This window comes from Phascolarctos cinereus, unplaced genomic scaffold (assembly GCF_003287225.1).
Source record: "Phascolarctos cinereus isolate Bilbo 61053 unplaced genomic scaffold, phaCin_HiC Scaffold_2;HRSCAF=192, whole genome shotgun sequence".
Lineage (NCBI taxonomy): Eukaryota > Metazoa > Chordata > Mammalia > Diprotodontia > Phascolarctidae > Phascolarctos > Phascolarctos cinereus.
In genome coordinates, this window is record NW_027555625.1 from 331,454,718 (window position 1) to 331,471,900 (window position 17,183).

At 44.9% G+C, this 17,183-nt stretch overlaps 1 protein-coding gene across 3 annotated transcripts in view; it reads left to right on the forward strand.

Moving 5' to 3' along the window:
* Nucleotides 1-15,931, forward strand: part of LOC110216866 (lateral signaling target protein 2 homolog) — a 49,721-nt gene extending 33,790 nt beyond the window's left edge. For 2 of the 3 annotated variants that reach the window (XM_078150298.1, XM_020998885.2), the window contains 12 exons: nt 7,556-7,696; nt 9,465-9,602; nt 9,912-10,114; nt 10,370-10,459; nt 10,624-10,713; nt 11,711-11,809; nt 11,945-12,370; nt 12,888-12,976; nt 13,564-13,656; nt 14,248-14,328; nt 14,598-14,701; nt 15,092-15,931. In XM_078150298.1, the coding sequence (XP_078006424.1) occupies nt 9,483-9,602; nt 9,912-10,114; nt 10,370-10,459; nt 10,624-10,713; nt 11,711-11,809; nt 11,945-12,370; nt 12,888-12,976; nt 13,564-13,656; nt 14,248-14,328; nt 14,598-14,701; nt 15,092-15,208 (1,512 nt within the window). In that variant the 5' untranslated portion in view covers nt 7,556-7,696; nt 9,465-9,482 and the 3' untranslated portion in view covers nt 15,209-15,931. Of the gene's footprint in view, nt 1-7,555; nt 7,697-9,464; nt 9,603-9,911; nt 10,115-10,369; nt 10,460-10,623; nt 10,714-11,710; nt 11,810-11,944; nt 12,371-12,887; nt 12,977-13,563; nt 13,657-14,247; nt 14,329-14,550; nt 14,702-15,091 lie in introns of all 3 variants that reach the window. The other variant, XM_020998886.2, reaches the window with a different exon arrangement.
* The last annotated feature ends 1,252 nt before the right edge of the window (nt 15,932-17,183 follow it).

Consider the following 17,183-nt stretch of genomic DNA (forward strand, 5'->3'; position numbering starts at 1 on the left):
CCTACCCCCAGTGCTTTGTGTTTATTTTGTATTTATTTAAATGTGTAAGTAACCTGGGACATAAAAGTTGTACCCATAATATTAATCAATCAACAAGCATTTATTTAGTGTCTATGTGAGGAAGACAAAAATGAAACTGGCCTTGTGCTAAGAAGTTTACATTCTAATGAGGGAGACAAAATGTTCGTATATCAAAATATATACAAAATAAATACAAAGCCTTTGGGGAAGGGGGACACTAGCAGCTCATATAGATGGTGGTACTCCATCCGAGTGTTGAAGGAAAACAAGGATTCCCAGAAGGGGTGGTGCTGAGGTAGGGCATTCCAGGCATTGGGAATGGCCATTGCTATGGCGTGGAGACCAGAGATGGAATTTCTAATCTGAAAAGTAGAATGGGGACAGATTGTGAAGACTAATAATAATAATAGCTAACATCTATATAGCTTTTGCTGTGTGTCAGGTGCTTTACAATTATTGTCTCATTTGATCCTCACAACAACCCTAAGAGGTAGGTGTTATTATTAGCCTCATTTTACAGATGGGGAAACTGAGGTAAATGAAGTTAAGTGACTTGCCCAGGGTCATACATTCATTATGATCAAGTGGGATTTATACTAGGGATGTAAGGATGATTCAATATTAGGAAAACAATCAGCTAATATAAAAAATCAAAACATTTAAAAACCACATGATCATCTCAGTAATGCAAAATTTAAAAAGCCTTTGACAAAGTACAACACTTTTATGTTTAAAAACCCTACAAAATATAATTACAGAGGCACCTTTTTTAGTATCATAAAAAACATCTACCTAAAACCAAGAACAAGCATCATGTGCCGTGGAAATATACTAGAATCTTTTCTAATAAATGTGGGAATGAAGCAAGGATGTCCACTCTCCCCACTATTATTTGATAGTCCTGGAAATCCTAGTAATAGCAATAAGAAAAGAGAAAAGAATTAAAGGAATAGAGCTAGGTGAAAAGGATACAAAATTATCCCTGTTTGCTGATGACATGACCGTTTACTTAGAAAGCTGTAGGGAATTAGCAGAAACACTAACTGAGACAATTAATAGCTTCAGCAAAGTTACAGGCTACAAAATAAATCCTCAAAATCCTTAAGGCATTTCTATGTAATAATAAAAAATAAAACAGAAGAAACAGTAATAGAAAGGGCACTCTCGTTCTAAATAACTAAAAATGCATAAAATATCTTGGGATCAAACTCCCGAAACACACAAGAGACTTGTGTAGATTCAATTACAAAGTGCTCCTTATAGAAATAAAAAGTAACCTTAACAGCTGGAGGAATATTCAGTACTCATGGATAGGCCATGCTAATATAGTAAAATTACAATACTGCCAAAATTAGCTTACACTTTTAATGCTATAGCAACCAAATTACCAAGATGATACTCTATAGAATTTGACAAAATAATCACAAAATTCATTTAGAAAAACAAAAGATCTAGACCAGAGGTGGGGAACCTGTTGCCTCAAGGCCACATATGGCCTTCTAGGTCCTTGGGTGCAGCCTTTTGACTGAGTCCAAGTTTTACAGAACAAATCCTTTATTAAGGTGATTTCTTCTGTGAAGTTTGGATTCAAAGGACTGCACTTGAGGACCTACAGGGCCACATGTGGCCTCGAGGCTGCAGGTTCCCCACCCCTGAAATATCAAGGGAAATGATGAAAAGAAGCAAGGATGAAGAGCTTAAACTATATTATAAAGCAGCAGTCATCAAAACCATATGGTACTGGTTAAAAACCAGAGAGATAGATAAATGGCCTAGATAAGAGAGATTAAAAAACAATAGAACTCAATAATTTGATAAAGTAAAAAATTTAAATTACCTTGGGAAAAACTCCCTATTTGATAAAAACTACTGGGAAAACTTCAGAGCGGTCTGGCAGAAATTAGACTTAAGTTTATACCACACTCCCGAATATATTCTAAGTGGATACATGATCTCAATATTAAAGATTATGTTATAAAAAAAATTAGAAGAGAAACAGGTTGTGTACCTCTCACAAGTATGAGTAGGAGATATATTCTTAACCAAACAAGAGACAGAGGCAGTTGCAAAAGATAAAATAGGTAACTTTGATTCCTCGAAACTGAAAAGCTTTTGCCTAGATAATGCTTCTAGGATGAAAAGTGGTTGAATGGGGAAAAAAATCTTTGTATCAGATTTCTCTGATAAGAGTTTGGTATCCAAGATATATAAACAATTAATAAATATATGTACATAAGATTAATAGCCATTCTCCAATAGATAAATGGTCAAAGGATATGCACAATTAGTTCTCAAAAGAAGAATTGCAAAGAGTTCATGGCTACATGAGAAAATGTTCCAAATCCCTAATAATAAGAGAAATGCAAATCAAAACAACCCTGATGTTTTACCTCACACCCTGCAGATTGGCAGAAAAGACCAAAAATAGCAACAGTCATTGTTGGAGGAGTTGTGGAAAGATAGGCACACTAATAAATTTTTGGTGGAGCTGTGAAATGGTACAACCATTTTGGAAAGCAATTTGGAATTATACAAATAAAGTGACTAAAATTTCCATACCTTTTGAACCAGAGGCTCCATTATTGGGCTTATACCCAAGGAAGCTATCAATAAGAAAAAAGTCCCCATATACTTAAAAATATTTATAGCAGCACTTTTTGTGATTGCTAGGAATTAGAAACAAAGTAGATGTCCATTGACTGGGGCATGGCCAAATAAATTGTGGTATATGAATGTCATGGAATATTAGAGTGCTGTAAGAAGCACATGAATTGAGTAAAGTAAGCAAAACCAAGAACAATAGACACAATAACTACAACAATATAAATGGAAAGAAAAACTACATACCCAAAACCTCAAAAGTGAGTATAAAGATTACATAAGATTTTATGTATAAATGTAAAATTATAAAGATCAAGTGGAACTCAGGAGCAGCTAGGTGGGGCAGTGGACTGGCTCTGGAGTCAGGAGTTCAAATCTGGCCTGAGATACTTACTAGCTAGGCAAGTCACTTAACCTCACTTGCTAACCCCTCCCCACAAAAAAAAGAAAAAAGAAAGATCAAGTGGAACTCAAGTGAAGGGACATGAGAAGACATCCCCTTCATTGAAGTGGAAGAGCCACAGATGTTATACATTGCACATACTCTCAGACATTTTTAATGTACTGATCAATTGTGCTGATATTTTTTCCTCTTTAAAAAATACTCTTTGTTATATGGGATGGCTCTCAGGGATGAAGAGGAAGATGGATACTTGGGATACTAAGATGATATAAAAAATAGAAAATATCAGTAAAAACTTGTTGACTGGAGAGATATATGAAGTGATGCAGAGTGAAATGAGCAGAACCAAGAGAACATTATACACAGTAACAGCCACATTGTATGATCATTGACTTTGATAGACTTAGGTAGCTCTTCTCAGCAGTGCAAGTATCTAAGACAACTCCAAAAGACTCATGATGGAAAATTCTATCCTCATCCAGAGAAAGAATTTAGGAGTCTGAATGCAGATGGAAGCATACTTTTGTTGTTTTGTTTCTTCTTTCTCGTGGTTCCTCCCATTAGTTCTAATTCTTCTTTACATCATGACTAATATGAAAATATGTTTAATATGAATGTATAAGTAGAGCCTATCCGATTACACACTGTCTTGGGGAGGGGAGGGAAGGAAAGAAAATTTAAAACTCAAAATCTTATGGAAGTGAATATTGAAAACTAAAAATTAATTAATTATAAAAAAAACTTGTTGAAATTAAAAAGGTTATGGGAAGGCACAAACTCAGACCCACAATCTCTCAGAGAAGCCCTTCTGCCACAGGGCAGACTGTGACTCTACTAAGCCTGATGCATCTTCAGTCTCTCCCTCTCCATTTACTGCTTCACACCTAATATAAACAAGTTCCGGTCTCCTTTTAAGCCTTTATATCCCATCTCTCTCTTCCATGGACGAACTTATTGAAAAAGCTGTCTATACCCTGAACCTCTCCTTCCTTACTCTTCTCAGCCTCTTGTAATCTGGTTTCTGTCTTCAGCTCTCCATCAAAATTGTTCCCTCCAAGGGAGAGAATGGCTTTTTGGGAGAGCAAAAGGAGAGATACTTGGGATGACTACGATGATGAAACAAACAGAAGACAACAATGAAAACATTTTGAAAAAATAAATACTAGTAGAATGACTGAACTGTTTGCATGTGAGAGCTCCTTAAGAGCAGGGACTGTTTTTTGCTTTTCTTCGAAAACCCCATGCTTAGCACAGTGCTGAGAATATGTCAGGCACTTAATAATGCATGTTGATTGACTAAACAATAATATTTGATCTTTGGGCTTTAAAGTCTTTTATCTACACTAGCTCCTTTGAAGTCCTGTGAAATAGGTATTACAGGTATTAGTGTTCCCGTTTTATAGCTAAAGAAACTGAGGCTTATAATGGTTAAATGATTTGCCCATGGTCATCACGGGTCAGATTCTAAAGTCAGGATTCAAACCCATGTTCTCCAACTCCCAGTCCAGTGTTCTGTCCTCTGCACCATGCTGTCTGTATCAGAAGTTGAAAAGTGGTTGGTTATACAGAAGATGTCATGGAGGGAGCCTTTGAGTTGAGCTTTAAAGGATAGGTAGAAATTTAATAGGTGAAGAGGGGAAGGGATATATTTCCTGATTTCCTGCCCCAACCTTAGTTACCAATACCTTCCCATCCTTATATTGAAATGTCTTTATATTTGCTTTGAATGTGTTTTGGATACTTAATGAGTATATATTGTTTTCCTTGAGTAGAATGTAAAGGCTTTGAAGGGAGGGCCTATTGCATTGTTTTTATATTTCCAGTCCGTAGCCCTGTGCCAGATACATAGGAGGGACTTTATAAATGCCTCCTGAATAAATTTCAAATGAAATATAGGTACCATAGTGAACAAAGCCAAGAAAGCAAATGAGAACTGTCCAGTTTAGCTAGACCATAGTGGATGTGAAGGTTAAATACTATGAAATAAGGCTGGGCAGGTGGAAGGGTGTCCCAGTTTGTGGGAGGCTTTGACTGATGGGCCAAATGAGTTCGAATTTTACTCAGAAGATAGGAAGCCATTACCTTCCAGGAGAGCATAAGCTCTTTGATAAAATGGATTATCTCATTTTTTTTTCTTTGTAAAAGCAATGGCCAAGATAGTGCACACTGTAGTTGTCAAATAAAAGCGTGTTGAATTGAATTGATTTTTTGAGTGGTATGATCATGGGTGTGTGGAAAAAAATGTTTAACAACCAGCTCTCTGAAAAATGTGTACATGACATCCTTTTAAGTTAAATCTGTATTGTTAATGTTTTCTCCATCACTTGGTAATTCTAGACAATCAACAAAACAATGAATGAAACATTGATTTGTAGCACTTGCAGATTTCCTAGTCATAAATGCTTGCATTGGAAATTTAACATTCGGCTCTCTAGTTCAACCTGGCTCTAGCACACCTCTGCAAAGATTATTCTTGCAGAAGTGTGAGGAATGGATTGAAGTGAGGAGAAAAATGGAGCCAGAGCTTTTAGGAGACTGTTGTAATAGTCCAGGAAAGTGGTAGTGAGAGTGGTGGTAGCAGAAATAGAGAGAAGAAAGATCTCACAGATGTTGTAGTGGGTCATTGACAGCACTTGGTCATTGAACAAATGTGAGAAGTGAGGCAGAACACAAGGATTGAAGATAAACACCAAAGTTTTCAACATGGGAGACAGACTGGTAGTGCTACTGAATAAATTAATTACAAGTGTTTAATAAACCCGCTATTGAGCTAAGCCTGGGATTATGAATCCAAAAGTGAGATGGCCCCTAACCTCAAGGAGCTTACATTTTATTGGGGAAGGCAATATACAAAGGGAAGTTGTAGCTAGAGAGGGGAGTTGAGTCACAAGTAGAAGGGAAAATGGTTAGCTTACTTCTACAGTGGCTGAGTGGATGCAATGTTGTTGTTTAGTCGTATCTAACTCTTTGTGATCCCATTTGGGGTTCTGCTGGCCAAGATACTGGAGTGGTTTTCTATTTCATCTTCCAGCTCATGTTAGAAATGAAGAAACTGAAGCAAATAGGGTTAGGTGACTTGCCCTCAGGGTCACACAGCTAGGAAGTGTTTGAGGCCAGATTTGAACTCAGGAAGATGAGTCTTCCTGACTCCAGGCCTGGCACTCCATCTGCTGTGCCACCTAGATGACCCCAAAAGATGGTTTGGGGCTGGTGAGACGAGTTCCAAGATGAGTTTGCACTTCCTCAACAATCAGGACAACTTTACCCCAGAACAGAATTCCAAAGATGTGTGGATTAACTCTCACCCCACCTCCCACCTGCATTCCTTGAGACTAGAAGGAAGAGGTTTGGGGAAACGTAATGAGGTAGGTTTGGGGTATGCTGAGTATGGGTCCAAAGCAGAGATGTCTCCAATCAGGGTGGGCTGAATGATAACCAAAGCACTTTACCAGAATGAACACATTCTATCCTCACAGCTACCACAGGGGATGTTGTCCTCATTTCGCATGTGATTGAGTCTCAGAGAGACTGAGAGACTTGCTTATGGCCATACAACAAATAAAGTGAGAGACAGGATTCCAGTGCAGGTCTCTGCTGACTCCAAGTTCAGAGTGGTAGCCAGGCCACCAAGCTGCCTCTCATAGACGGTACACGGCTCACCTCTCAGCCCAATCTATGTCCTAACCTAACCTGCGGCCTCTAGGTGGCACCGTGGATAGAGCACTGGGCCTGGAGTCAGGAAGACCTGAGTTTCAATCCAGTGTCGGACTATCTGTCCACTCGCTGTGTGACCCTGGGCAAGTCACTTAACCTCTGTCTCAGTTTCCTCTACTGAAAAATGGAAATAATAATGGGATTAAATGAGATAATATTTGTAAAGTGCTTAGCACTATATAAATGTGTATTCTTTCCCTAACCTACTCTTATGCTGAGAAACTGAAAGAGGTGGTATTCAGTCAGGAGCCTATGGATAGTAGACATGGGAGCTGAGTCTGTAGTCTCTCCTAGTCCTGGGACCCGGGTACTTTGGAGACAGCAATTGTGTTTAAACTGTTCAGGTTGCTTGGCTTTATCCATTTTTCTGTTTTGATGTTTAAATTGACATTCTTGTAAGTATCTAGTGGCCTGACTATACAGACAGCTGATTTCTAAAATGACTCCTATACCTATAACTAGTTGTTTCCTGTCAAGATACAGTAAATTTTGTCATATGTGATGTCATTCAGTGCTTTCCTTTTCCAGTGGGGGCCCATTGCTAAGCCTGACAAGCTGGTAGCACAAAGAATCATATATTTAGAGCTATAAGGGCCCCTAGTGATCATCTGGTCCAGTGTCCTCATTCTGCAGGTGAGGAAACTGAGGCCCATCAAGGGTAAGTGATTTGTCCAAAGTCACTGCTGGTAGTAAGTGGCAGAAGTGGTATTAGACCCTTATCTTCTGACTCCAAATCCAGTCCTCAGGAGCCTGGAGTGTGGGTGGGGTTCCCTGAGGGACACTGACTCAGACCTGTCTTTTAACTTCCTTACCCAGAGGTCAGATCCTCGGCTGCTGGCTCAGTTTTTCTTTGCTGATGAACGGGTGACACAAGTGGTGACTGAAATCATCTGCCTCGATGTGCAGGAAGATCCTCAGCACTACCTGGTGCTGCTGAATCAGCTCCATGCCAGCCAGGTATGCCTCCCACCTCCCAACATCAGTGAGGCCCCTTCTACACCATCTGTGGTTCCTTCTGCCCCACTCCAACACAGCAGGTAGACCTTTCCCCTTAGGGACCTGTGCCAAATGGATTGGGGAGGGGAGAGACTGGAGGAAGCGAAACCAGTTAGGAAGCTATGTCAACAGTCCGGGTGAGAGGTGATGAGGTCAAAGGGCATGCATGGATAGCTTAGTCACTTTTTAAAAATAATTTCTAATTGGGCCAACCAATCTGGAAAGCAATTAGAAATTAAAAAAAAAGAAAGAGAAAAAAATGACACAGAGATCCCACTGCTAGGCATATACCCCAAGGAGGACAAAGACAGAAAGAAAGGTCTCATATATGCCAAAATATTCATCGCAGTGGTTTTTTTTTTAATGATAGCAAAGAACAGATAACAAAGTAGGTACCCGTTGATTAGGGACTGGCTACATAGACTGAGACATAAATGTAATGGAATATTAGTAGGCCAGAAGAACTGATGAATTTGAAGAATTCCAAGGATGGGGAGACTTATATGAACAGATATACGATAAGCAGAACCAAGAAAACATCAGACACGATGAGTATGACTGTGTAAACTAAAAGGGCCAAACTAGGAAACTGAATGGTGTGTAATTATAATGACCAAGCTTGGCCCTAGAAAAGAGGTGAAGGAGGAAATGTACTCCCTTCCCTTATTTGTAGAGGTGGAGCACTGGTTGCAGAACATTGCATATACCATCAAGCTCAGTTGATATATTGTCTAACCTGGGGAACTTCTACTGGCAACTTTTTTTTAATTCTTTGTTACTTTGTTGCATAGGGGAAGACAGCGAGGAATATGTTTGGAAATGAAGGTGATATAAAAGCAAAAAATGTCAATGGGTTTATTTTTAAATTGATGAGGAGGATCTGAACTAAGGATTCTGGAGGTAGAAACAGGACATGGTGGCTGGATGTAGGAGCTGAAGGAGAGGAAAGTGTCAAAGATGATGATGGCAGGGAGGATGTGTAGCACCATGGACCTCGATGGGAGGGGCAGGTTGGGTGGGTAGCAATTCATAGAATGTTAGCCCTGGAAGGGAACTTCAAGGTCATTTAGGCTGTTCTATAGATGAGGACACTGAGTCCATTTTGTAGAGAGAAAGTGAAAGTGACTGCCCAAGGTCATATAATATGGTAAGCAGCAGAACTAGGGCTCAGACCGAAGATTTCTGGCTTCCAGTCTAGGAATCTAGAATCTAGGAATTTACCTACTATACCTGACAGCCTGTGACCCAGAGGTTTAGGTGCTGGTGAAACATCCATTTGGCTCTTTGGTGATATGCATTCAAGTTTCCCTTTCAAGAGCTGGGCTAGGTCCTTGAGGAAGGAGGAGTAGGGAGGGGCTGAGCCAGATGTGGGGAACCTGCAGCCTCCAGGCCACGTGTGTCCCTCTAAGTCCTCGAGTGCGGCCCTTTGACTAAATCCAAACTTCACAGAACGAATCTCCTTAATAAAAGGATTTGTTCTGTAAAATTTGGACTCAGTCACAAGGCCACACCCAAGGACCTAGAAGGCCACATGTGGCCTCGAGACTGCAGGTTCCCCATCCCTGGGCTGAACTAAGGGGTTGGGAGCGCAAGAGTGATTCTCCAGTGGAGGGAAGAAGGGAAGAAGCCGTGGCTTGGGAATTGGGGATCCCAGAGTGGGAGATCTCAAGGTGGGAAGGCTGGGTTGTAGTAAGAGGCTATGGTTGAGGTCCTTTGCCTGGTGTTCCAGGAACAGCTACTGGCAGTGATGGAGCAGATAATGGAGGAGAACCTGTCTGGTGATCGAAGGCCTCGGGACTATGTGGCCAAGTTCCCGGAGGAGCTGCTGGGAGTGAACCTGGGGTCCCATGTGCTCTTTGCTGCTGAGGTTAGTGTCAGCCCCTGGTTGCCCCATGTATAGAGCTGAGATCTCTGCTCCCCTCAGTGTTGAGGGGAGGTATAGGAACTCCCAATTAGCCATTTCCCTTTCAAGCCCAGCAGAACTCCCCAGCAGTTGATCTTAATCTGGACCAACATCTTTACAAGTCCTGGTAACTCTCAGTGGCTAAGAGAAGAGCTTCTGGGCTTAGCTATTCCTACTTCTCTCACCAGCTCATTATTCTTTGATACTGCCCCAGCCCCTACCCAGGGACCTCTGATCCATCCCATTTCAGCCTAGCATCCTGTGTTCCTCCAGTGCCTGGTGGCTGGCTCCTTTGTGGAAATGGATGAGACTGCTCAGCAGCTGCTCCAGCCTCTAGCCCGGGACCTGCTGCTGAGCCTGGAGCAGGCTCGGGCTCTCCTGCGAGAGCAGAGTCTGGGCCTCCCTGGGCCCTGTTCTCAGTCTCTGCGTTCCGCCCTGCTTCGTTTTGACAACCTCTTTGCTGACTTTGAGTTCAAGTAAGGCTAAGGATATGGGACAGATCTGGGGCTGGGACATGTGGACAGGAAGTGACTACTCCACTGTACTGCACTCTCAGCTCCTTATCTGAGCTCTGAGATTCCACCTTCTGCCTTTCACCTTGATCTGAGAGCCTGTGGGACACGAGGGTGAGGGAAGATGGGGCCAGCAGCAGAGCAGGCCTCTGCCACCCTCACTGCCCTAGGAAAGCTAGGGGAGGATGGATTTGACCATCACTGCTTCTTCCCTCTCAGCTATGTGGCAATGGTAGCCCCTCTGAAGTCCCCAGAGGAGCTCGAGCAGCAGCAGGAGGTGGCCATACTTTTCTGTGAGGCAGTAGCCAGGTAAACAGCCTTGTGGGAAGGGCCCTAGGACATGACTCAGGATGGCTGGACCACAAATCTGACTATAGAAGAATCCCCTGGAGCTGGACCCCCACAGGGCGGGGGGTGGTCAGGCCAAACTATGCCTAGGACTCAACCCATCTCCTACCTTATTTCTGGATCAGGGCCCTGAAGCTTGGTTACCTAACCCAGGAGATGATTGACAGCTACGAGCCTAGTCTCATGTTGACCATACCTCGCCTGGCCATCATCAGGTGAGAGAAATCAGGCCTTACGGATTTCCAGGGACTCATCTTAAGGGTGGGGGTCTAGGGTCAAGGCTATTGCTAATCTCTGGGGTAGAGGAAATAGAAGGGGAAGATGTTTGTTCATAGAATCTCAAGCTGAAAGATACCTCAGAAAACAGCCTATCCCTTCTGCAGGTAGGAATCTTGTCACTGATCTAGGACAAGCTGCTTTCTTCCTCTGGTCCTCAGTTTCCTAGTCTGTAAAATGAGGGGTTTGGACTAAATGACCTTTGGGCTAAAGGACCCTCGCTTCGGAGTGGTCACCCCTTCAGCCTCAGGGAGGCCTCTCGTGTTAAAGACTTAAATCATCACTTCCTGAAGCAACCTTTTCTGACTCTGGAGGGCAATAATTCTTAGGAGGCTTTTCCTTTCATTGGGCTGAAATCTGCCTCTCTGTAGCGTCAGCCCTGAGTTCCTGGCTCTTCCAAACACAATGAGATATACAATCAGGCTGGGGGGGGGGGTGGCCAGCAAGAGCAAGCGTGATCCCTCTTCCACGTGACAGCATTAGAATGGGCAGCATTGTGTAATAGACAAAGTATCAGACATAGCAGTGGGAGACCTGGTTTCAAGTCTTAACTTCACCACTTACTGTTATACCTACCTTCTATGGACCTGTTTCCCCCACCACAAAAGGAAGGGGGTGGACTAGAGGATCTCTAAGGTCTCTTTCAGCTCTGACAGTCTGATTTTATCATCAGTTGAGCCCAAGATTGAACGTACTTTGCAGACTCACTGAGCTTGTGGTCCACTAAGACCTCAGTGTCCTTTAAAAAAATAAGCTCCTTTCTAGCCATATTCCTTTCCCCTTCCTTGCCTCCCCATCCTTGCACAGTAAAGGTTTTTAACCTTAGTTTAGGATTTTATTTCTATCCATATTAAATGTTCCTCAGGGCCTGGATTTGAGATGAGCTCTGGTGTCAGGGACTGGGAGAGGGCCTAACACATATCCTTTGCTTCACAGTGGCCTTCTCATCCACCCTGAGGGCCCCCTGAGCCTGAGCCCACCTGGTGCTACAGCCTATGTCTTCAGTCCCTTTCGAAGCCTTTTGCAGAAGATCCAGTAAGCAGGGAGGGAATGGAGATCATTCCCATTGGTCTGGTTTGGGGAGGCCCTGAGATCCTATGGTGGATGGGATAGGGCCCAGGTGGACAGGCATGGATTCTAGGACAAATTCTGGCCTCTCTCCTCCTACAGAGCCCTATTGGTTGTTTTGTCAGCTGACGAGCTCTTCATACTTGAACGGAACCTGTGTGTGACAGATGCCCCCTGGGAGCCCATGGACAATCCCAGACAAGAGAGCTCAGTATCTAACACTTCTTGTCAGACTAGGGTCAGGACCTCACAACCTGCCCCACATCTGCCCTTCAAGCAGCACTCACCCCCTAGCTGTCCAGGTCAGGGCTTACGAGCATCAGTTGAGAATCTGGGAACCAAGCCAAGTACCTCCTTCCCATGGTCGGACTCTGGAGGTGCTCCCTGCTCCCTGCTGTTGGATGGGCCAGTACCCACTGGGGCTGGGTCCCCTGACACTGTCCAGCATTTAAGGGAACCAAGGAGACAAGAGCCTAGAAGATATGGCGCCCACCGACGTGTTGGGCAGGACCAGTCAGTGGCTGCCGGGTAAGCCTTCAGCTAGGAGGTAGAACTCTAGTGGGAGAACCCAGAGAACGACAGCATTTCCCCAGCCCTACCCTGGAGCTCAGCATCTTGATTCCCCAGAGGCCAGCAAGGCCAGTCCCACCCAGGCAGGTCCCAGCTCAGGCTTGGTGCATGACTCAGAAGAGTTCTTATTTCAGTCTTCTTAGGAATCTTATTAGACTAGAAGTCCGAAGACCTGGGCCCTGACCTTTCCACTCTGCAGACCTCTGTTTGCTTGTCTGGAAAGTGAGGGAGTTAGATTTTTAGAGTCCTTTTTAGTTTTGAAATATCAGAAACCTGGGTCCCTCTGCTGAGTGTATGTGCTGAGAGTAAAATCCTTTCCTTTCTTGTTTTATTCCATGACTTCCCAAGCCATTGCAAAGTCCCATTTTGTCCCGGGATTTGGGGGGAGGCTTGTGGGAGCCCTCTTCTCCCAGCAGCCTCCCTGCTGCCTTTGGGATAGGTGACCTTTCTGAGCCTCTGTCTCTTCCTGGAACAGGTCCTTGCAGGCAGAGATGGGCAGGGCACTTCGGGCCAGCTACCCCAGCCCTCAAAACATGCTCCACTCGCTCTTTGTCTGCATCTCAGGTGAGGGCATGTTGGTGGTGTCTCTGCTGTCTAGGCTAGGGGAGAGGGGAAGGATAAGCTCAGGATGGGGGTCTTTAACATGGACATGGGCGGGGAGAGCGTAGTCTGTCTGGGTCTTGGTGTCTGGCCCCATCTGTACTGTGGGCTAGGTTGAGGCCAGGCTATCCTTGCTCTTTGCATCATCAACACAGCTGATGGGGAAACAGATCAAGGCTGGAAGGGAAAGGGCTAGCCCAGGAGTGGGGAACCTGTGGTCTTGAGGCCACATGTGGCCCTTTAGGTCCTCAAGTGTGGCCCTTTGAATCCAAACTTCACAGAATAAATCCTTGGATCAGAAGGTTCTGTGAAGTTTGGATTCAGTCAAAGGGCCACACTTGAGGACCTAGAGGGCCATTTGTTCTGCGAACCACATGTGGCCTCGAGGCCACAGGTTCCCCATCCCTGGGCTAGGCCCTGGAAGAAAGCTAAATAGGTCTCTACCGGCCCTCCCAGAGCCTGTCAGGGGAAGGGGAGGGGGGGGCCACTGCTTGGGGTGGAGCACTGCCAGGGGGGAGGGAGGAGCCACTGTTGCACCCTCTGCCCACTAGGTGTAGCTGACCAGTTGCAGACCAACTTTGCCAGCGAACTTCGAGCCATCCTGCATATGGTGTTCTTGGTGGTGGCATCCAAGCCTGAGCCAGGTGAGGGTCCCTGTGGACACCAAGGGCTGGCTACTGTTACTAGGGATAGGGAGAAAGCGCTGGCTTTGGAGTCAGAAGAGCCAGATTCAAATCCTGGTTTTGTCACTTACCATTTTGTGACTTTAGGCCAGTCATTTAACTTTTCTGGGTCTCAGTTCCCTCATGTGTTAAATAAGGGATCTTAAGATCATGGTTTAGAGGAGGAAGGGACATTCGAGACTTCCCTTACAGATGAGGATATGGAGGCTGTAAGTGACTTGCTGAGGTTCACATAGCTAGTGAGTATCAATGATCAGGATTTGAATTTAGGTCTTCCTGACTGCAAGTCTAATGTTTTACCCATTATAGTATACCAAGCTACCACCCCTCACCAGAGATGGACTCTGAGGTCCTTTTTCCTCTAAATCTATAACCCTAGACTGTTGCTATTGTCCGTGCCCCACAGGGCAGTATTCTCTGGGCCACTTGGAGGGGGGTTCTCAAGGAGGGCTAAACTAAGAATCTTGTCTGCAGTCAGAATTGCATTGGGCTCCATCCTCCCAATCTTGCACTTATCTCTGCATCCCCTCTCTCCCTGTGACCCCAACAAAGAGGAAGAAGCAGAGGAAGGAGGCTGTAGGTTGGCTGCCCCTCTGGCAGATTGTACCCTGTGTGTTGAATATGGCCGAGAAGGTAAGTTGAGTCCAAGTGGACCCCTGCAGACTGGCTCAGCTTCAGTGGTTTCTGGGGAATTTTAGTGGGCTCCCTTTGTGTGTCTACACACACACACACACACACACATACACACATACACACACACACACACACACACACACACTTAGCTTTGACTGTTCTCACATTGGAGGTGCAGTTGTCAAAAGTATTATAACATTATTGTCCCCACCCCATCCCCAGCTCTGGTGTCCATAGCGGACAGACACATGCCCTCATTTGCCTCACAGAGCCTCCTGCCTGGGTTCCAGATCATGCCTCTTTTTGTTGCACTGCCTGCCAGACTCCCTTTAGCCTCACTCGCCGAAGGCACCACTGCCGGAACTGTGGAAAGGTAGGTGGCTTGGATGGTGGAGGGTAGGGACAGGTAGAGGAGAAAGGATGCAGAGAGGTGCATGCCGGTGAGGGAGAGGGACAGGTGATTCCTGGGCCCACTTTTCAGGCCTTTGGACACTCAAGAACTTGAGTGAACCTTAAAACTCTCCTGGTCCAAGCCCTTCATTTTACCCAGCAAGCCCACAGAGGGGTTAGTTGTATCTCTCCCTGAACCATAGCCAGCTGGGAACAAAGCTATATTCTGAGATGCTAGGGTGATCCTTGGTAGTGCTGGGGGTGGAGGCAATGAGTGCAGGCCTTCTTTCAGCTCCTGATGCTGACCTTTCTGGAGGCACGGTTTGAGGGCAGAGCTGAGGAGACCATGAGCTCTTCCTCCTGTCCCTTCCAGATCTTCTGCTCACGATGTTCATCCAAATCTGTGCGTTTGCCTTGGTTTGGCTACATGAAGCCTGTGCGGGTGTGTGCCCACTGCTATGCTGCCCACGTTGTTCCAGGCTGCTCCTGACATCTCTGCCTCAGGCACTAGCCTTTGGGGCCAGCTGATGGAACTTCTGCCTGTGTCCAGGCTCTGTGCTGGGGACTTGGGAGGCCTAAAGGCCTTTGGGACAGTCATCCAGGGTGCTGGATCTGCCCCAGGGAGGAGAGATTACACCTGAATCTACAGGGGAGAACTTCCCTGCCCTCCTCCTGGGGTGAGGTTCTTTTGTCCCTGGACTGTGGATCTGGGACACGCTTTCCTCTCCAACCCCAAAAATTCTCAGGGGTGCTGCTGTCATTGCTCCTAATACAAGCTGTGTGCACACTAGAAGTGATCAAGAAGGGGCAGAGGCTAGGGTGTGCCCTTTCACTCCCCTTTCCTTCCTTCCTCTTGGGTTCTCTTGGGACCTCTTAGAATAGATTTGTACCTACCTTGTAGCCCTTCTCATCTCTCTCACTGCCTTTTAGAGGCCTATGGTCTGGGCCTGGCCTCAGGGGGGACCCTGGTGAGTATGGATAGGTGTTTCTATAACTATGTATGTATTCCTGGTGGGGTGGGCTGGGGAAGGGGAGCAGTTAGGAGCCTCTTCCCACTTTCTGAGGGCCCTCTCTTTGTGGCCAGTGTGGGCTTGTGAATACCTGATCTATCCATCTGTTCCTGCCTTCCTGGTGGGGTGAGGGGCAAGGGAATTATGGTTCCCATTGTTCACAGATGTATTTTTGTTTAATTAAAGACAGATTCTTCAAAGTGGTCTTTGACTCTCTCTTGTGGCCAAGCAGGCAGTGGAGGAGAAACAGATGAAAGAGAGTGAAGATGGGGTTTGCTTAGGGACTTTTACTCTTCTCAGTTCTAACGCTTGCAGCTGCAGTCACTAGCCCATAGCAGATTAGCAACAGCAAGGACAGGGTATGGGGTGGGGGTGGGGGAGCAGGGGCAATAGAATACTGAGGGTGGGATGATAGCTGAGGGCCTGATAAAACCAGGCAGACAATAATCCCTGATTTTTGTTCTCCACCTGGTAATGGGGGCAGCTAGATGGGGAAGTGGATAGAGTGCCTGGAGTCAGGAATACTTATCTTCCTGAGTTCAAATCTGGCCTCAGACATTTACTAGCTGTGTGACCTGGGCAAGTCACTTAGCCCTGTTTGCTATGGTTTACAAAAGCATTCTATGCAACTGTTTGTATAAATGTCAATAAAAGTTATACATTATTGTTGTCATATTGATCCAATTAAATTTTCTTACAACATAGCAAGGAAAAAAAAGGCAGGGCAGTTAGGTGGTGCAGTAGGTAGAGCACTGGCCCTGGAGTCAGGAGGACCTGAGTTCAAATCCAGACTCAGACACTTACTAGCTATGTGACCCTGGGCAAGTCACTTAACCCCAGTTGCCTAAAAATAAAAAATAAAAAAGATATCCATTTCTCCATCTAGCTCCCCTTCATTACCAGGTACAGAACAAAATAGCAAACCATTCCAGTATTTTTGCCAAGAAAGCCCCAAATGGGGTCATAAAAAAAATTAGACATTACTGAAATGACTGAACACCACCACCACCCAGTAATGATGACAGTAGAGAGATTTTCACGTTATATCCTTCATTGATGCCTCATTTTAGAGTAGGAGGCAGCTAGATCGTGTAGTGAATAGAGATCAGGGCTTGGAGTCAGGAAAGACCTGAGTTCAAATTATGCCTCAGACATTTAGTGTGAACCTGGGCAAGTCACTCATCTGCTCTGGGCCTCCGTTTCTTTATCTATAAAATCAGAGGGTTGGCCCCCACAGCCTCCAAGGTCACCTTCTGGCTCTAAATCTTTGATCCTTGAGCCTTCTTTCAGACTAGCATGTCCTTAATAATAAAAAAAGCTTTGTTGATGCCTTATGTTCTTACAGCATAGTTATTTCTAGATATACTGTTCTCTGCCCCCTCCCACACTAGAGGCTTCCCTTGTAATAAAGAAAAACAGTTAAAACCAGCAGACCCAGCAACCTAGTCTTCCATC